This window comes from Panthera uncia, chromosome D1 (genome assembly GCF_023721935.1).
Source record: "Panthera uncia isolate 11264 chromosome D1, Puncia_PCG_1.0, whole genome shotgun sequence".
NCBI lineage: Eukaryota > Metazoa > Chordata > Mammalia > Carnivora > Felidae > Panthera > Panthera uncia.
The window spans coordinates 55,165,654-55,187,164 of NC_064808.1; the positions used below are offsets into that span (position 1 = coordinate 55,165,654).

Consider the following 21,511-nt stretch of genomic DNA (forward strand, 5'->3'; position numbering starts at 1 on the left):
TTTCTTTGCAGTTTTTTATAAGCCCAGTTATATGCAGTTTAATAAACTCCAGCAGTTTTATTAGGAGGGAAGACTGAGACACATGAGGCAATAAGAAGTATAGCTAAAACAATCTACACTTGAGGAAGGACACAAACCCCAAACAACAGAAACTGCTTATTGCAACTAGTAGATCTATAGATCCTGGAGATCTAATGCACAGCATAATAATTATAGGCAACAATACTATAAGTTGCTAAGAGACTAGGTCTTAATTGTTCCCAGCACAAAAAAGAAATGATAATGTGACATGATAGAGCTGTTAGCTGTCACTGTGGTGTTACAGTATAGCAATATATAAATGTATCAAATCAACACATTGTACACCTTAAACCTACACAATGTTATATGCCAATTATATCTCAATAAAGAAAAATAAATAAAATAAAATGATGGAGAAAATGTTAATAATGCAAATTAAACTTAATGACTACAACAGAAGCAGTCACAACTTCTTTTTTTTTTAATATGAAATTTATTGTCAAATTGGTTTCCATACAACACCCAGTGCTCATCCCAACAGGTGCCCTCCTCAGTGCTCATCACCCACCCTCCCCTCCCTCCCACACCCCATCGACCCTCAGTTTGTTCTCAGTTTTTAAGAGTCTCTTATGGTTTGCCTTCCACCCTCTCTAACCTTTTTTTTTTTCCTTCCCCTCCCCCATGGTCTTCTGTTAAGTTTCTCAGGATCCACATAGGAGTGAAAACATATGGTGTCTGTCTTCCTCTGTATGACTTATTTTACTTAGCATAACACTCTCCAGTTCCATCCACGTTGCTACAAAAGGCCATATTTCATTCTTTATCATTACGTAGTATTCCACTGTGTATATAAACCACAATTTCTTTATCCATTCATCAGTTGATGGACATTTAGGCTCTTTCCATAATTTGGCTATTGTTGAAAGTGCTGCTAAACATTGGGGTACATGTGCCCCTATGCGTCAGCACTCCTGTATCCCTTGGGTAAATTCCTAGCAGTGCTATTGCTGGGTCATAGGGTAGATCTATTTTTAATTTTTTGAGGAACCTCCACACTGTTTTCCAGAGTGGCTACACCAGTTTGCATTCCCACCAACAGTGCAAGAGGGTTCCCGTTTCTCCACATCCTCGCCAGCATCTATAGTCTCCTGATTTGTTCATTGTAGCCACTCTGACTGGCGTGAGGTGGTATGTGAGTGTGGTTTTGATTTGTATTTCCCTGATGAGGAGTGACGTTGAGTATCTTTTCATGTGCCTGTTGGCCATCTGGATGTCTTCTTTAGAGAAGTGTCTATTCATGTTTTCTGCCCATTTCTTCACTGGGTTATTTGTTTTTCTGGTGTGGAGTTTGGTGAGTTCTTTATAGGTTTTGGATACTAGCCTTTTATCAGATGTGTCATTTGCAAATAACTTTTCCCATTCTGTTGGTTGCTTTTTAGTTTTGTTGATTGTTTCCTTTGCAGTGCAGAAGAAGCTTTTTATCTTCATGAGGTCCCAGTAGTTCATTTTTGCTTTTAATTCCCTTGCCTTTGGGGATGTGTCAAGTAAGAAATTGCTGTGGCTGAGGTCAGAGAGGTTTTTTCCTGCTTTCTCCTCTACGGTTTTGATGGTTTCCTGTCTCACATTCAGGTCCTTTATCCATTTTGAGTTTATTTTTGTGAATGGTGTAAGAAAGTGGTCTAGTTTCATTCTTCTGCATGTTGCTGTCCAGCTCTCCCAACACCATTTGTTAGAGAGACTGTCTTTACTCCATTGGATATTCTTTCCTGCTTTGTCAAAGATTAGTTGGCAACAGTCACAACTTCTAAAGTATAGTAGCCAGGGGCCATTTAGAGCCCCTCTTAGGGGCATCTCTGTTACAACATAATATAAAAAGTGGTGTTTGAAATGATCCTGAGATATACGTAAGAGTTCTATTGCATCCATTTTGGTGTGTGAAAGAATACAAGGTATACATTGGTGGTGGGGGGTGATGTCTAATACAAAATGATTAAAATACAGAAAAGAAAAGGGAAACTTTAATTTTTGGTCCTTAAAGCAATAAACTTCAGTTGTTCAGGAGGTATTCCTTTACGTGTAAATCTCTCTTTTTTTAAATTGTTTTATTGAGAGGTGACTCACCCAAAGTATACAATTCAGTGGTTTTTAGTAGAGTCTCAGAATTGTGCAACCATCCCAATCTAATTTTAGAACATTTTTCATCACTTGTAAAAGAAATGTCATACCTGTTTGCAGTTGCTTCCCATTTCTCCTCAACCTTCCCAGCCCTAGGCATCCACTAATCTACTTTGTGTCTCTTTAGATTTGCCTAATCTGGACATTTAATATAAATGGAATCATTAATATATAGTCTTTTGTGACTGGCTTATTTTACTTTAGCATAATGTTTTCAAGGTTTATCCATGTTGTAGCATATATTAGAACTTCATTCCTGTTTATAGCTGAATAATAAATAATATCCCTTTGTATGGATAGACCACAGTTTTTATCCATTCGTCAGTTGAGGGACATTTGGATCGTTTTCACTTTTTTGTCTGTTATGAATAATGCTGGTATGAACAATGGTGTACAAGTTTTTGTGTGGACATAGGTTTTTATTTTTCTCAGGTATGCACCTACAAGTGAAATTGCTGGATGCTAACTTTGTGTTTAATCATTTGAGGAGTAGCCAGACTATCTTCCAAAATGCCTGCAGCACTTTATATTGCCATCACTAGTGTATGAGTTTTCTACATCCTTGTCAGCACTTGTAATATTCTCTCTTTTTGATTATAGCCATCCTAATGGGTTTGAAGTGGTATCTTCTTGTGGTTTTGATTTACATTTTCCTGATGATTATTGATGTTGAGCATCTTTTCATGGGCTTACTATCCATTTTCTCCCGGGAGAAATGTATAATCAGATCCTTTGCCCATTTTTTCAGTAGGGTATTTTATCTTTTTATTATTGAATAGTAGGAGTTCTTTACATATTCTAGATACAAGTCCCTGATTTGCAGATATTTTCTCCTGTTATACAGATTGTCTTTTCATGTTCTTGATGATGTTCTTGGAAGTGCATAAGTTTGATTTTGAAGAAATTTATTTTATCTAGTTACTATTTTGTTGCACCATATCTAAGAAGGTTTTGCCTAGCCCAGGGTCACAAAGGTTTATGTGTATGTTTTCTTCTAAGAGTTTTCTAGTTTTAGCACTTATATTTAGGTCTATGATCCATTTTGAGTTAATTTTTGTGTATAGTATGATGTTGGGGGTATAACTTCATTCTTTTGCATGTGGATGTCCAGCTGTCTCGGGATTGTTTGTTGGTAAGACCTCTCTTTCCCATTTACTTGTCTTGCATCCCTTGTTGGAAATCAAATGACCATAAATGCCAGGCTTTGTCTCTGGACTCTCAGTTCTGTTCCATTATATATATATATATATATATATATATGTCCTATCCTTATAAGCAAGTACACAGTCTTCATTATTGTAGCTTCGTAGTAAGTTTTGAAATCGGGAAGTGTAAGTCTTCCAACTTTGTTCTTCTTTTTCAAGATTATTGAAATCCCATATTCTTAAGATTTTGGTGTTTTAATTACTTGTTGTATGCCAGACCATGTTCCTCTTGTTTTACATACATGAGTATTTTTAGTTCATCTTTACAACAATCCTTTGAGATTTTGTGTTGCCCACTTAATAACTAAGAAAACAGGCTTGGAGAAGTTAGGTAACTTTCCCAAGGGACCCACCATGAATTAGTTGATGGTGGAGCTAGGATTTGCATTAAGTCAGGCCTGACTGACCCAAAGCCTATCTTCTTAAGTTCTTTTCAAGTGAGGTGTTGAAAAATAATGCAAAGCCTGTGGTTGATGCCCTGTGTGGAGAATCGCATCCTGCCCAGGTGAACATACCAGGAAAATTGGTAGCCAGCTTTCTGCTTCTCCTAGCCAACAAGTAGATCTCATTACATAGATTTGGTTTTTTTTCTTTTTTTTTTTCTTTTTTCAAGTTTTTATTTAAATTCCAATAGTTAACATACAGTGTAATATTAGTTTCAGGTGTAGAATTTAGTGATTCATCACTTACATACAATATAACATCCCATGCTCATCCCAAGTGCCTTCCTTCATATCTATCACGCATTTAACCCATCCCTCTGCCCTCCCCTCCAGCAACCCTCAGTTTGTTCTTGGTAGTTAAGAGTCTGTTTTCTGGTTTGCCTCTCTTTTTTCCCCCCGTGTTCATCTGTTTTGTTTCTTACATCAATCTGTTTTATTACCATTTGTCAGAGGAAGGCATCCAAACTAAACTAACTTTATGATCCACCTCTCCAGAGAAAAGATTTATTATCATAAGCCTAAATACAGGAGCAACTCCTAATTCTATCCAGATTTTGTATTTTTACATTTTTAGGACTTGAGATGAACTCCTTTTTTAAAATTTCTTTTTATATTATTATTATCCTTGGAAGTTCCCTTACCTTAAATTTGTCATTTGCATATGAAGTACCTTGTGCATTTAAGAGGGTCTTGCTGTCTCTGTGGAAATCTATTAGAAATGGCTCATAAATGGGAAGTGTTGCCCATGCAGCACTTTAGTGAGAACTGGAAGACCCAAGTTTCCTGACTACCCACCCCATGATCTTTTTCTTTCCTTTTTTATATTTTGGTTTAAAAAATACATAACATAAAATTTACCACTTTAATCTTTTTTTTTTTTTTTTTTTTAGTGCGCAAGAGGGGAGAAGGGCAGGAGAGACACAGACAGACAGACAGACAGAGAGTATGAATCCTAAGCAGGCTCCATGCTCAGCACAGAGCCTGATGCAGGGCTCGATCCCACTACTCTGGGATCATGACTTGAGCCCAAATCAAGAGATGGATGCTCAACTGACTGAGCCACCAGGCGCCCCACCACCTCAATCATTTTTAAGTGTATAATCCGGTAGTGTTCACACTGTTGTGAAACAGATTTCCAGAACTTTTTCATCTTGCATATCTGAAACTCTATACTCATTAAACAATTTCCCTTTTCCCCCATACCTACCATTTTACTTTCTGTTTGTATGAATTCCACTACTTTAGATACCTCATAGAAGTAGAATCAGTATTTGTCTTTTTGTAACTGGCTTGTTTTAGTTAACAAAACGTCCTCACGTTTCCTCTGTGTTGTAGCATGTGACAAAATCTTCTTTAAGCTAAGTAATATGTATATAGTACATTTTGTTTATCCATTCATCCATCAATAAACATTTGGAGTGTTTACACCTCTTGACTGTTGTGAGTAATGTTGCTATGAACATGGGTCTGCAAATATCTCTTCAAGACCCTGCTTTCACTTCTTCTGGATATATACCCAGAAGTGAGATTGCTGGATAATATGGTAGTTTTATTTTTCATTTTTGAGTAACTTCCATGCTGTCTTCATAGTGGTTGTACCGTTGTGTAATCCCACCAACCGTGCCCCAGGTGTTCCAGTTTCTCCACATCCTTGCCAACACTGGTTATTTGGTCTTTTTTGATAATAGCCATCCTAATAGGTGCAAAGTGATATGTCATTGTGGCTTTGATTTGCATTCCCCTGATGATTAGTGATGTTAAGTATCTTTTTGTGTACTTATTAGCCATTTGTATATCTTCTTTGGAGAAATGTCTGTTCATGTCCTTGGCTCATTTTTTTATTCAGGTTGTTTGATTTTTTTTTTTTTTTGCTATTGAGTTGTAGGAGTTCTTTATATATTCCGAATATTAACCCCTTATCAGATATATGATTTGTAAATATTTTCTCCCATTCTGTACCTTTTCACTCTGTTGATTGTGTACTTTGATGTGCCGAAGTTTTTTAAGTTTAATGTAGTCCATTTATCTAATTTTGCTTTTGTTGCCTTTGATTTTTGTGTTATAACCAAGAAATCATTGTCAAATTCAATGTCATGAAAAACTCCATGAAGCTTTCCTCTATGTTTTCTTCTAGAAGTTTTATGGTTTGAGGTCTTACATTTAGGTCTTTATCCATTTGAGTTAAATTTGTGTATCGTCCAACTTCATTATTTTGCATGTGGATATTCAGTTTTCCCAACACCACTTGAAAAAACTATCCTTTCTCCATTGAATCATCTTGGACCCTTGTTAAAGATCATTTAGCCATATATGTGAGAGTTTATTTCTGGGCTGTCTAGTGTATTCCATTGGTCTCTTTGTCTTTAGACCAATACCATGCGATTTGGATTACTGTAGCTTTGCAATATGTTTTGAAATTAGCATGAGTCTTCCAATTTTGTTCTTTTTCAAAATTGTTTTGGCTATTTGGGGTCCCTTGAGATTCCATATGAATTTTTGATGAATTTTTCTATTTTTGTAAAAATGTCATTGGGATTTTGATAGGGATTGTTTTGAATCTGCAGATCGTTTTGGGTGGTGTGGACATCTTAATCATCTAATGGTCTCTAACACAGTATGTTGCTGTCTCATGTTCACTTCTAGGTTTTCATATTGTGGTTACTGTGGTATCCCAATTGTTTATTTCAATTATAATATGTCAAATTTTCAGTGATCCAGAAAAGTATAGAGAATCATTTATTTCTTCAGCTTGTATTTGATGAGTGCATACTTTGTGCCTGTCTACTGTATATCGGGATTTAAGATATAGATATAGATATAGATATAGATATAGATATAGATATTTTTTTAATTCTAGTTAACATACAGTGTAGTCTTGGCTTTAGGAGTAGAACCCAGTGATTCATCTCTTACCTATGACACCCATTGCTCATCTTGAAAAGTTCCCTCCTTAATGCGCATCACCCATTTAACCCATCTCCCCACCCACCTCCTTTCCAGCAATCCTGTTTGTTCTCTGTATTTAAGAGTCTTCCTCTCTGTATTTATCTTATTTTTCCTTCCCTTCCCCTATATTAACAGATATATTTTGTAATATTTGAGTCAGGTTTCCTTTTTCAGATAACTATGGCGAGGACATTATATCATTATTATTAATCAAAATATAAGAAAAAATGTTCTACTAACAAATCAACGTATTTTCCCTTTTTCCTTCCAGTTCCTTCTCTCTATGTACCACATTTTTCCGGTAGTAATGCTCACTTAGATGACATGTTATACTCTGCTTCTTTCTCTTAATAGTATGTCATCAGCATTTTTTTCATACTGCACTGTGCTTTTTGTAATTATCCTTTTTTAAAATTTTTTTAATTTTATTTTTTATTTTTTTAAATTTACATCCAAATTAGCATATAGTGAAACAATGATTTCAGGAGTCGATTCCTTAATGCCCCTTACCCATTTAGCCCATCCCCCCTCCCACAACCCCTCCAGCAACCCTCAGTTTGTTCTCCATATTTAGGAGTCTCTTCTGTTTTGTCCCCCTCCCTGTTTTTATATTATTTTTGTTTCCCTTCCCTTATGTTCATCTCTTTTGTCTCTTAAAGTCTTCATATGAGTGAAGTCATATGATTTGTCTTTCTCTGACTAATATCACTTAGCATAATCCCTCCAGTTCCATCCACGTAGTTGCAAGTGGCAGGATTTCATTCTTTTTGATTGCCGAGTGATACTCCATTGTATATATATACCATGTTTTCTTTATCCATTCATCCATCGATGGACATTTGGGCTCTTTCCATACTTTGTCTATTGTTGATAGTGCTGCTATAAACATGGGGATGCATGTGTCCCTTTGAAACAGCACACCTGTATCCCGTGGATAAATGCCTAGTAGTGCAATTGCTGGGTCGTAGGATAGTTCTATTTTTAGTTTTTTGAGGAACCTCCATACTGTTTTTCAGAGTGTCTGACCAGCTTGCATTCCCATGTAATTATTCTTTTGATGGATATGTTCTTTTCGCCAAATGGATATAAGAGAAGCTCAGTCTTGGCTCTACCATTTACTAGCTTTGTCACTTTAAGAAAGTTTCCTAAGTTCACTGAAATTAATAGAAGTAAAAAGTAAACTTCTGGTTATTTAAACATGGGAATTACAGCAATAACCTATATCACAAGACTGTTATAATTGGTTAAGTGTATGTGAAAATGTCTGGGACATAGTAGGCCCTTAATAAGTGCTAGTTTCCTTCCCTTTCATTTTCCCAGGGACCTAGTTATTATCCTCTTCCTCCAGGGGTTGCCCTCAGAGACTCAGAACTTGCTCTTATTCCTCCAGACCAAGAAAGACCATCCGTACACTTGGAGAATTGAACTGGCGAAAACAGAAAAATACTGGGATGGCTGGTTCCGAGGCTTATCCAATCTCTTTCTTAGTTGTCCTATTCCTAAATTGCTGCTCTTGGCTGGTAAGTGTGTATGTGTATGTATTAGCTCAGGCTGCCATAACAAAATATTATAGATTGGGTGCTTAAACAGTGAATTTGTTTTCTCACAGTTCTGGAAGAAGTCTGAGATCAGGGTACCAGCACAGTCAAGTTCTGGTGGGAGCTTTCTTACTGGCTTGCAGACAACTGCTTTCTCACTATGTCCTTATATGGCAGAAGACAGTGAGAGTAAGCTCCCTGGTGTTTATTCTTAAAAGGATATTAATCCTGTCATATGAAGGCCCTACCCAAATGACCCCATTTAACCTTAATTACTTCTTCATTTTGACCCTAATTATTTCCATATCTCCAAATGTGGTCACATTGTGGATTAGGGCTTCAACGTACGAATTGGGGGGGAGGAGGACACAGTTCAGTCCATAGCAGCGTAGGTATATCATCATCTGAATATGTCCTTGTTAAAACTACTCATCAAATGGGTAGTGACTTCCAAAGTGAAGTCCCATCCTCACTCATTTGTGCTTTTCTCCTCTCCATACCAAATCCCTAAACCTAACTAAGCATAAGCATTCATCTGGGATAGCTTAATTCTGGCTTGCCTTCAATCCCTGGTTAAGCCCAAGGCCTTCTAGAGTGGTATAAAGATATTCTGAGTATAATGAAAATTTTTAAAGTAAAACCCTGTTTTCAGAAACCAGTTTAAATGAGCAAAAAGATTGCAAGGGAACCTCATTCTGGAAAGCTTCATGTGGTGAGCACATACCCTCAAGGAGTTGAATGGATTGGCATTACCACGAGTTGGTAATGTCATCATGTTTACAACTTTGTAGCAGTTTTTCCTACTTGAATAGCAAAACCTGTTTCGCACAGCCTTTTCTAGTAAGCTACTTCCGGATTCTCCTATTTTGTTCTAGGTGTTGATAGATTGGATAAGGATCTGACTATTGGCCAAATGCAAGGTAAGTCATCAAGAAATTTTGTCTCCAGGTCTTTCTCTGAGGGCAGAGAAAGGGACATAGTCATGTGGAAATTAATGAGCTTTGAGTTACCTGAAACTTGACATCAACATCCATTCCTGACCCACTATTTGATTATAGGCAAATATTTCCCTTTTCTGAGCTTCATTTTTTTTTTTTTTGCCATCTAAAAATGGGACTTAATTACCATTTACATCTCAGAGTTGTAAGGATTAAAATGAGAATGTGTTTTTGCAGAGAGCAATATAAACCATAAAGTACCCTATAAATATATAATATTGTGAAAGGAGATATTCTGAATACTTATCAGTATTTTTTTAATTTTTAAAAATTTTTTTAAATTAAAATTTTTTTTTTTAATTAAAAAAATTTTTTTTAATGTTTTAATTTATTTTTGATAGAAACAGAGCGTGAGCAGGGAAGGGGCAGAGAGAGAGGGAGACAAGGAATCTGAAGGCTCCAGGCTCTGAGCTGTCAGCACAGAGCCCGACTCAGGGCTCAAACTTGTGAACCACAAGATCATGACCTGAGCCAAAGTCAGAGGCTTAACTGACTGAGCCACCCAGGCTCCCCTACTGATCAGTATTTTTATCATTGTTGGAATTCATAGGAAAGGAAAAGATCCAGGATAATGGAATGCATAAAGATGTAAACTGTGTTTAGAAGATAGCCTGGTGAGGTGGTAAAAGCAAAGACTCTGAGGTTGGGAGAACTGACTTTGAGTACTGCTTCTTTCCTACTCATTTTACCACCCTATAAAATGAGTATAAAATTTCTCAGTCTATAAAATGAGAAAGTTGATGGCAGCTTCACAGGGATCATGAGGTATAATGAGTAGAAAAGTGACATATTGTGTTCAGGTCCAGGTGTGTTGGCCAGATGGAAGTGGAGGCTGTGGGACCAGTTTGTGGAGGCTCTTGCTTTAGTATAGATGAAAAGTTTGGTAAAGGTGAAGTCAATAGGCATTGACATCTTTTCAGGTATGGGAAGAAGAGGTGCTAACTCTAAGGCCAAATTTTCACTCTTAACCAGATTCTGTTCTTGACCTTCTTTTTTTTCTGCTTACTCTCTCTGGACAATCTCATGGCTTCTGTTTATACCCTGATAACTCCCAAAGCTAAATGTCCAACTCATACCTCTCTCCTGAGCTGTAGACCTGGCCCATATATCAAACCTGTTGGACATCTCTACTTGGATGTTCATGGGCTCAAATTGTTCTTTTAGCTGTCCTTAAGCTCTCCACAGTAAAAGGGACTATATTCCCTCACAATAGTTGTTCAAAGGCTCCTGAATGATTATTACATCCTGGACCCAGGCACTTCTCCCCTACCCTTCCTCTACCTGAAGTAGCCTAAAGCCTGGAGCAAGACCATGGACTGGGACTGTGTGAGTTTTATGGCACTGATGTTGGTAATTTTGAGCTTAGACATCTTTCCTTAAATTCAATTCAAGCAAATCTTTCCTAAGCAGTCTTTCTATCTAAGACCTATGTGTAATGCTGGACAGACAGAAGAATCAGATATGGCCCCTGAGACTATCTGAAAGCAGTTGATCTGGACTGAATAGCATTTGAAAGAAACCATTATTGATCACCAGCCTTGAAATCAGACAGTCCTGGGTGGTGAGTCACTGTTACTAGTGTTGTGGTTGAATGAATTGCTAACTTCTTTAATCCCAAGTTTCTTCATCTGTAAAATGGAAATAATGCTATATCTTAATACATTTGTTTGGTATTTAACTGAGAAAATGTGTGTGAAGTAAGTCTGACAAATGATGGCTTCATTATATTCAGGAAGTACTCATGATTTCCTGCTATTTCCCCAGTAAGTAAGGATTATGCCAAGACTACTTTCTCTTTCAAAGCATCCCATGAGTATAGAAAGTAAATGGCTGAAGTGAGGGACATCCCATAAAACAAAGGGAAGTGGCCAAGTTGGCATAGATCCAAACCACAGCCTTCCCAGCATTGTGTTTAAACCTGCTAAGTTAGTTATAGATTCCTAGAAACCTAGCATTCATTCATACTACTTGGGTAAATACTTTATGCTGTCTAAAAATAAGGTTCTTTATCTGTAAAATTAGAGGGAAGCGTTTGGAAATATGCCCACTTCATAGAATAATTGTGAGGATTACCCATGATCGTTATTTTATTTACCAGGTACAATGTTGTTAGTATGTAGGAACAAAAAAAAATGCATCCTACACATCAAGCCCAGGGTGATTGGAGTTGTGTTACCAGGTCATTGGCTCAGTTACTCATTAAGACTTACTAAACAGTTAATGTCTTGCCCTGTGTTGGGCTCTATTAGGAATATAGAGCAAGTAATGATATTAGGCTCTGTTTTACAGAAATGGAATACTTTTGGGAAGGCAAGCCACCAGTGGCATATAAAATATAAGCTTACAAAACAAGAGGGGCACAAGCTGCTCTGTTTGGATCCATATGTGTTAGTAGTAGTACCTTAGGAGATACAAGAGGGAGGAGATTAGGCTGGACTAGGCTGGAGCACCCAGGGGTAGACTACAGCAAGAGGATGGACATAAGTTGGGCCTTACTGAATGGAACGGTCTTAGTTCCTCTATTGATTAAATAAGCAGACTTGGACAAATGACTAACCGTGGTATTAGTTTCATTATCTCAGAAAAGAATTTCAGTGTTTGTCCTGTTCAGTTTTATAGGGTAGATTGAGAATCAACTTAAAAAATGGATAGAAGAGTATTTTGAAAAAATTTTAAAGCACTGTGTAATTGGAGTAAGAATCCTAGAATGTGATGACCAGAGGACTTCAGAGCATATTGCCTTATTTTGTAATAGAGCCACTTAGGCTCTGAGAGTCTGTTCTACTTAGGTCCCATATCCTTTGGTCTGCTTTGGGATCTTGCTTTATCAGTTATCTTGGTTCACTCTTAATAGCTATCACATTAATGGTGAGCTTACAATGTTCTACAAGTGTGAGAAAGTGGTTAGTATAGTCTGGCATATAGTTAAGCACTCAAATGGAAACTTATTCTTGTTATAATAAATTTCAAAATCCTTAACATAGCTTACAAAACCTTTAATGGTATGGTCCTTGCTCTCCTCTCCAGCCTCATTGTTAACTCTCATGAGCTCCATGTCAACCTTTTTATTTCCGGGAGCAAATGCCATTTCATCCTCCTTTCCTTTGTATAGGCTTCCCCCCCCCCCCCCCCCCCCCCCCCCCACTCTGTGTGGGAAGCCTTCCTATATCCTTATTTGATTGTGAAGCCTCCTTTCCTATGTTTTTCCAGTTCCGTGTACTCTTTTATCATAGGAACCACATGCTACATTAAAATTTTGTTTTTTGTGTTTCCTTACAAGACTATAAATCCCCTGAAAACAGGAACTGTTTCTTCCTGTGTGTCTGCCCCAAAGTAAATGTGTGCCAAAGGAAAAAATGAAGGGAAAATCATTTGCCTAAGATTACATTCTCCTCAAACCTTGGTGATTGGGTCCAGACTGTTGGGGAGGGTAGTAGTTAGGGAGGTTCTGAACTCCTAGTGTAGCCTGTGAGACTGCAGAGCTGGTAAGAAAAGGGCCATTTTATTTATGGGTTTTTTTTTTTGTTTGTTTGTTTGTTTGTTTGTTTGTTTGAAAAACAAAGTGTGGGAGGGGAGAGAGGAAGAGGGAAAGAGAGAATCCTAAGCAGGCTTCACACTGTCAGTGCAAAGCCTGATGTGGGCTCATACTCGCGAACTGTGAGATCATGACCTGAGCCAAAACCAAGAGTCAGATGCTTAACTGACTGAACCACCCAGGCGCCCCAGGAAGGGATCATTTTAGTCCCTGAGATCACCTGGATTTGTTTCCTCTCCAGGAAAGTTCCAGATGCAGGTCCTACCCCAGTGTGGCCACGCAGTCCATGAGGATGCCCCCGACAAGGTGAGTCTGATGCTCTGTGACTGTCGAAGGACAGCTGTGAGAGTAACCTTGGCTCTCACAGAAAATAGTACAAACCCTTGAGTTAGCCTGTGTTGCCCTCAGCAGCTTTTGTGGGGCCTATGCAGATACAACTTGCACCATCTCCCCAAACCTCTCCCTGGCAGCTGCTTATGGTCTTAGCTTTCTGTGTATGTGCTGAGGAGCCACTGACACCTTGCTGTTTCATCCCAGGTCACTCTGGTTAAGATCTTGAGCTCTGCTTCTCTCTTTTCCCCAAAAGCCAGGTGTAAAAAGGGAAAATTGGGGTAGAAACTGCCTCCTAAACTATAGGCATAGTTAGTAGTTAATATGTACTCCTCCTATGGGAATAAGATGCTTTGTAATTCTCAGGGATAAATAAGCCTTCACATCATTCCCCTTGACTTCTCTGGAGCTATCCCTGGCAAGGACGGTGGGGAAGAGTCTCCCTGGCCCTGCCAGGACTCAGATCCTTTAGATTTCAAATCCAGCAGGTCCCATGAGTCCACTATAGAGCCTAACCTTCCCAAAAAAGCATACAGGACCTCCAAAGGTGATCCCCACTGTTAATGTCACATAGCCTGGAATATCTCTCCCTTTTCCAGGTAGCTGAAGCTGTTGCCACTTTCCTGATCCGGCACAGGTTTGCAGAGCCCATCGGTGGATTCCAGTGGTAAGGAAGTAACACAGGTTTAAAGAGCCCAGCAGTGCTGGCCAACCACAGCAAAAAGATATTTGTAATGTTGTAAATATCTCTACCTTACCCCTGCCCAGTTTGAGTCACCATGCCTTTCTTCTTCCTCCTCAACATGGAACCAAGTATGTGTGTTTTTGTTAAGCCATGGTTGATTGTTTCTGTGTGCTTTGGTCCAGTGGGTTGTTGCAGAGATGAGATTAAATTATGCCTAGTCCCTACTCCACCTGACTTCTTAAAGAAATCCCCCCACTTCTTGAGGTGCCCCTTGTCTGAGGAGGCTGGGGTAGGAATCCGTCTTTTTCCAAGCTCTTAGGTAAGTTCTGTATGCCATCTCCTGCCCTGCTGCTGAGGAAGGCTGGGCAGGCCATGGAAGCTGTATAGAGATCCAGAGCTGGGTTTTCAACCTCAGTACTATTGACATTTGGGGGCCTGTCTTGTGCATTGTAGGATGTTTGACAGCATCCCTAGCCTCTAACGCACTAGAAGCCAGTAGCACTCCAACATACACACTCAAAGTTATGGCAAGGAAAAATGTCTTTAGGTTTTACCAAATGTCTCAAGGAAGACAAAATCACTAACAGTTGAGAACCACTGGTTTAAAGGGAAAAGGGTGCCTCTCACCCTAGGAAGGTCTTCATCTGATTAGGGAGACATAGTTAGACTCTGTCAAGGAGGAGGAGTAAGAGAGGCATGATTACCCAAACCACACAGACTGGGCCCCCACCTTAGGGAACTCCTGATCTGTGCTACAGAATGTCCCTGATTCTCAGCCCACAAACCCAATGAGTCATACCTGCCAGTTGGAAAGTCCTAATTTTGGTGAGAGTCCAGGGGAACTGGTTCCCTACCTTTAGGAATTTGAAGAAGAAATGTTGAAGAAAAGAAATCGCTTCTGCATTAGAAAACTCTAAATGCCAGGGCCTGGGAAGTGAGGATCACAGGGCAGGGTCGGCATTGGAAATGATGACAGGAGCCTGGTACAAGTGACTCCTTTATGCGAAACCACCCCTCAAGCAACTAACTATTGATGGATCCCAGGAATCAAAAGTAAAGACTTAGTTTTTCTTGATAATAATAGTGTCTGGGGCCCCTGGACCATTTGGAGCTTTGGTCATATCACCACTTCACAGACCCTGTGTCTAGACCTAGATGGGGCTGTGGGGAGGTCGGACAATCTGCAGCAGCCTTGTGATCATGAAGGCCTGGGCTTTCTGGAGGAGACAGTGTGAGCAGGAGAAAACTAGTAATGGTCATATTTGTTTTCCTTCTCTTTCCATTCTTCACAGTGTGTTTCCTGGCTGTTAGTAACCTGCTATCCGTCCCTCCCCCAACACTGAGCTCTGTTGTAAATACATCGCACCAGAGGCCACTGTGATGCCGCTGTCTCCTCCTCACCATCCCGCCCGACCATGTGACACCGGCTCCCTCTAGACGGGCATCCCCAGATGTACAAACCCTTTTGTGTATTCCTGCCAAAAGCATTGTTTTCCAGGGCCTTTGACCAACCTCGACCAACTTAGTCCAAGGCTCCCCAGCTCCCACCCCTTCCCTGTTTAGGGGTAACCCCTGCCTGTTCTTCCTACCTTGCCTAGGGTGAAGCCTCCATCAGAACTGCCACCCTGGGCCCCTATTCCTGGTATTAGGCAATGCACCTGGGTCCAAATGTCTCCCCAGGCTCAGGGACCTCCATTCCTTAAGATTGTTCTTGGTATGGTCCTGCCCTACCTCATGGGATGGACCATGCACAGGGTGGTCCTTATATTTCCTTTCAAATAAAATACCAGTCAGGTACCTTTTTATCCCAGTCTTACTCTTCCAGGCTTGGAAGACCCAGAGAGGCCAGGATCCCATCCTTAGGAATGGGGAGGGGTGTTGGATAGCATCACAAGAAGCCAGCCTGAAAATCAGGTCCAGCCAGTCCAAGCACATGGCCTCCCATCTGGGGAGAGCCCACTGTCCCTCTCCCACATGTCTGGGCACCTGCCCTGGGCTGAGGCCAGGCTGCTCCAGGGGCCTCTTGAGCCCTCACCTGCCACAGAACAACCCAGGTTAAATACAGCCCATGCACAAAGCCATAGGCCAAAGCCTGTGGAGTTGTTTTTAAGAATCAAATTTAACCATTTTCATAACTGGTCCCTGGAGGTTTGCAGAGTGCCCGCTTGCCTCTTCTAGACCCACAGCTTATCTTCACCATTTGTGGTTTCCATGTCACTCTTCATAGAAACAGTACAGCCCAGCATCCTCAATCTTTGCCCTCTTCCAGCTGCCTCATCACAGCACTGCGGCCTCCCCCTACTGCCCAGGCACGCCATTTCCAAGGGCAGGAAGGGGCAGTCTCCTGCAGCCCATCTTTTCTGTGACTGTCTTAGGTGATGCGTAACCCCCTCCACCTTTCCACCCAACAACTTCCTATCCCTGTCCTGCTGCACGGTCCAGAGTCTGGGACCTACTTTGTTTCTTTGTTATTTATGACCTTGTTTAAAGAAAATAAATATCTCCCAATGTTTATTGATCTTGTCTTTCTCCATGGGGTTGTCCTTATTTCTGTTGATCTGGGGGCAGGGGGCAGTTTGTTGGATTTAGTCACCATAGGGCTCTAGAAACCCCTTTCCTGAAGCCCATCAGCATCATATGCTCTGCCTCCTCCCCACATCCAGAATCCCAGTGGAATGGGCAGAGTCAGCCTCTACTGCAGCCAGGGAGACCCAGATTCCAGTCCCATTCTTCCAGTTATTTGCATGGTCAGCTTTGGCCCAGAACAGGACAGTTTGTGCACTGTTCACGTGAATTCAGGCACTCATGGCTTCACATCAGCCAATACCAGAACTTTGTCCACAACCCAGATCATATCCTGAGCTCTAGATACTTAGATCTGTCTTCCTCCTTCTATCTCTCCCAGATGACCAAAAAGCCACTCATATTAACCATTCCTGAAACCAAACTCACCTTCCCCCTAAAACTTGTTCTTCCTTCCATGTTCCCTTGCTCTGTAAGCGGTAGGTACCACCATCTCTCCATTGTCCAAACCAGACACGCAGAGCTCTCTAGATGACTCCCTCTTATACCCATATCTGGCTTCCCACCAAACCCATACCCATGCTCTTTTCTGTCTCCTGTTTTCCATCCCACAGCCCCTGCCATAGCTTAGGCCTCATCTGTCAGCTAGCTCACTCAGTACCCTTGCTGGTTTCTTACCATAGTCTCTCCCTTGGTCATCCTCTACACACTCTCGGGAGTCTTCTTTCTATTAGGCTTTAGAGCCAGACTGTCTAAATTAGAACCCAAGGCCCTCCCCTTACAGGCTGTGTGAGATAGCCACGTACTTTCTCTCTTTGTGCTGCAGTTTCCTCCTCTGAAAAATGATCAGCAGTACCTACCTCACAGTCTTGAAGACTATGTAACTTAATATAGGTTACCTGGCTCTCTCAGTAACTGGCACAGGGTAAATTAAGCATTTAATAAATAGTTCCTGTCCTGTCACTGCTATATTGTACTTAAGACCTTTACTCAGAGTGGTCTGGGGACCAGTAGCATCGGTATCATCTGGAAGCTTATTAAAGATTTTGTCTCTACCCCAGACCTATTGAGTCAACTGATCTGCACTCTAACAACCACATTAATTCTAAGAAGTTCTGGTTTAGATGTTCCCTAAATATTTCAGAATAAAGCATGAGCTCCCTAGCAAAGAAGAAAAGTGCCTTGTGTGTGATGGGATTTCTCCCACCAAGCCCTTGGTCGGGTGTGTGTGAGGATGGGTGGTCCCTTTGCTAGGCTGTGTGCCCTCTGTCCACAGGAGGGCAGCACAATCACAGGCATGGTTTTCAGGAACACACATCAGCACTTCTGTTCACCAGGCAAGTCATAACAGTCATCAGATTTGGGGTGTCATCTAATTCATTTTACACTCATTTCATTGAATCCTCACAGCAGCCCTATGAGGTAAGTGACGTTATGTTCCTTTCACAAGTAGGCAGACAGGTCCAAATTCACACAGCTCAGAAGTGCTGGTGTCAGAATTCAAACCTAGGTTGTTTCCTCTCCACACTGCCTCCTGGACAATACAGGGGACCCTAGGCAGAGGTCATTTTGGTCTAGATACCAGACTAAGATAGCAGAAGGATGATGACCAGGAACTTGAGACTTCTTCAGGCTTGACGGATGGAGACCGAGAATGAATATGTTGAACTTTTTGTTAGGTTCTGTACTAGTCACATACATCTCCTTTATATCCTTGTGAAGTGTAGGCATTATTATCCCCACTTTAAAGGTAAAGAATCTGAAGCTCAGAGATGTGAAGTGACTTGCCCACAGCCATGGCTAGGAGGCAGCAGCATCTTTGTCTACTGAGTGTTCTATTGCACCCCAGCAGGGAAGGAATCATTCACATGTTCACATAGCATATCTTTAATGAGCACCTACTATGTGCTGGCCATAACAACATCCTTGTGAAGCCTGCAGATCACCACTATGAACTCAGGAAAGGAATAGAGGAGAACCAGACCCTCTGAATGAAGGATTTGCTACAGAGTGAAGGAGCATGCCTGGGCCAAACCAAAGGCCATTCCATCACACACACGCACTAAAGAATGTCTAAGGAGAACAACAACAACAACAACAACAACAAAAAAATATATATATATATATATATATATATATATATATATATATATATACACACTGGGGAAGCCATAGATCTATTGGTAGGGGGAGAATCTTGAGATTGAGAGGACTCAAAGGCATAAGGGGAGCTGGATGTGAATGACTTCTTGGTGTTACCCTCTTCTAAACCTGTTAGGAGCATTTATTTGCTGATTAAGCAAACCTGAGCACCTGTTCTGTACCAAGCTTCCAATGGACTTTGGAGACAGATAATGAAGCCCTTCAAATGGGCTCATAATCTAGACAGACTATTATAGAAATAGTGACCACATTGCATAAAGAGGAAGGGAACAACTAAACCTCTTTGGAAACAGGTTGAGAAAGAATTTGAATTGAGCTTTGAAGCATGGTCACAAGGTGGAGGTGAAGAAGGAAAGGAAATAAAATACAGGGCAGGTAGAAGGGACAGCATACGCAAGCCCAACATACTTGAAAGTCAGTCTGATAACTGATAGATGAGTGGGATTAGTATGGCTAGAGTACAGGCTGACAGGGCAGTCAGCAGGAGGCAGGACATAAAGGCCTTGAGTGGTGAGAATGGGGAGTCCTCAGAAGTTAAGGAACTCTAATATGTTGACTTACAGACTCCAGGGAAAGAGACAGTAAGAGGCAGTTGTAACAGGTAAAAGGCACAGGTATGCTTAACTAGGACAGTGGCTGCAGGGATAAGAGGAAAGCCTCATCTTTTTTTTTTTTTAATGTTTATTTTTGAGAGAGAGACAGAGCATGGGTGGGGGAGGGGCAGAGAGAGAGGGAGACAGAATCTGAAGCAAGCTCCAGGCTCCGAGCTGTCAGCACAGAGCCTGATGCCGCCGCCGGGCTCCAACGCACGACCAGGACTGCGAGATCATGACCTGAGCCGAAGTCGGATGCTTTACCGACTGGGCCACCCAGGCGCCCCGAGAAGGCTCATTATTTTGGAGGTGGAATGAACAATACACAAACCGATTTGGACGGTGAGATGTCAAGGACCCTTAAGTTGGAGTCAGGGGTCTGTCATCAGAAATGGGGGTAGGGAGTTAAAAGGTCAGGACTTTAATAAGGGAGAAGCAAGAAGAGAGCCTAAAACTGGAGTAGAGAAAAGCAAAAGCAGTCACACTCTCCCCTACAGGAACAGAGTTTTTGAGCCAACTCTTCCGCTACAGCTGGCTGTCCCACTAGCGGCCAGAATCAACACGTTCTCAATCTGGGTCCAGGGCTCAGAAAGTTATGTAAACTCAAGAGGCTCCCTTATTCCTAGAGCTGGTTTCCTCTCCCAGGAGTTTGCTAGAAAACCCCAGCCTGTAGCCAGGCGAAACCTTGGAAGCAGAGACTAGCAAGTGGCTGGCCTCTTACACGTGCGGAAAATGACTGCTGCCCTCCTGCCCCATGAGGTAATAAGCAGATGAACAGGAGGTATAATGGTCAGTACTTCAGTTTTGCTCCATCTGAAAATGTGGCAAACTTTAAAGAAGATGGAGAGAGTAGTTATCTACAGGGATGCATCTTGAGCCTTACTCTCAAACCCTTAGCCAAAGACTCTCCTGAGCACTTCCTTCCTTTGAAATGATCTTTGATTTCCCCTGGAGGTACCCATTTCATATGCAAATATGCCCCCTGGCCGTCACCTAGGGTCCCTCGGTTACTCAGACCCTAGGGGGAAACAGGCCCATCAAGCACTGAATGGGAAGGATCATGTGACCAAGGAAAAAGGTAAAAGGGGTGGAGCAGACTCTCCTTCCTAAGGGGGAGAAAATTGTGGTGATCCCAAGGTGAAGAAGAAAGAAAAGTCCAGAAAGAAAGAGGTTAGTTAGCAGCTGGTGGGGAGAAACTCCACGCTCCAGATCCCAGCTCTGCTTCTAGCTATGTGAATTTGGGGAAGTCAGTGTGTTTTGTTTTGTTTTGTTTTGTTTTGTTTCTGAGCCTCCTTTTCCTCCTTTGCCAGAAGAGATAATTGTTTTAAGACCAGGGAGATAAAATAGCTGGCACAAATGTTTGTCTTCTCCCCCTAGCTTTTAGCTCATTTCATAGTTGTGCTAAGTGTCTGCCTACAAATGTCCCTCCTCCCCACCCTACCCCCTCTCCTTTGCCCTCTACCAGCTTGAGCAGCCAAGTCCCCCAGACAGCAGACTCTTTGAATGGTTCCATGAAAGGGCAGTTTATGCTGACTGCCCTTGGCACTGCTGGACAAGGGCCCCCCGGAATTATTTTACTTCCTTCTCCCAGACAGCTCTCCCTGCCGTCTTGTGTGTAAAAGGGGACAAGTGAGGTGGTAGCTGGTCTCTGCCCTTCATAGACACATGTTCTCTCCACTGTGTTCCTGGGGCCCCAGTGTGGAAGCCCTCTCCGCCCAGTCTAGCGTTCTCCCCTTTCTCCCACCTGCCATGATCCTTAGGGTAGCACCACACAGCTTTCCACTTGATTATATCCAATTAGCTTTCTTATATTTGGGTGTGTGCTCATTTTGCCTTAAGGGCAATGAGCAGGCCTCCTCATTTTCTTGGATTCTCTTGGAGCAGCTAGCGTGGAACTGTTCACACAATAAGTGTTCAGTGTAGCTCTGTGGAATTGAGGTGGTTCATTTGTGTTTCAACAAATACCTACATCTGGAGCGCCTGGCTGGCTCAGTCGGTAGAGCATATGACTCTTGATCTCAAGGACGTGAGTTCAAGCCCCACATTGGCCATGGAACATACTTAAACAAATAAATAAATAGATTAAAAAAAAAAAAAACAACTACATCTGATAGGATTCTTAGCCATTAGGCACTAGAGGCAGAATGGATAGACCTTTCAATGCCTGGGAAAGGGTTAGAAACTCCTCTTAAAAGTTGTTGGCTCCAAAAGATATTATTGCCAATGGTAGCAAAATAACCACAGGCAAATAACATGTAATGCAGACAACAGAGGGCTAGTTAAGATCTTTGGAGATAGACCTGAGTTTGAATCCTGCCTCTGTCGCTGTATAGATGTGTAACCTCAGGCAAATTAC

At 41.3% G+C, this 21,511-nt stretch overlaps 1 protein-coding gene across 3 annotated transcripts in view; it reads left to right on the forward strand.

The window, feature by feature from the left end:
- The window catches only part of PPME1 (protein phosphatase methylesterase 1), an 88,204-nt gene extending 71,810 nt beyond the window's left edge, over nucleotides 1-16,394 (forward strand). For 2 of the 3 annotated variants that reach the window (XM_049652127.1, XM_049652137.1), the window contains exons 10-14: nucleotides 8,181-8,310; nucleotides 9,204-9,248; nucleotides 13,103-13,167; nucleotides 13,791-13,858; nucleotides 15,169-16,394. In XM_049652127.1, coding sequence (XP_049508084.1) covers nucleotides 8,181-8,310; nucleotides 9,204-9,248; nucleotides 13,103-13,167; nucleotides 13,791-13,858; nucleotides 15,169-15,187 — 327 coding nt within the window. In that variant the 3' untranslated portion in view covers nucleotides 15,188-16,394. Of the gene's footprint in view, nucleotides 1-8,180; nucleotides 8,311-8,399; nucleotides 9,032-9,203; nucleotides 9,249-13,102; nucleotides 13,168-13,790; nucleotides 13,859-15,168 lie in introns of those variants that run through there. The other variant, XM_049652145.1, reaches the window with a different exon arrangement.
- The last annotated feature ends 5,117 nt before the right edge of the window (nucleotides 16,395-21,511 follow it).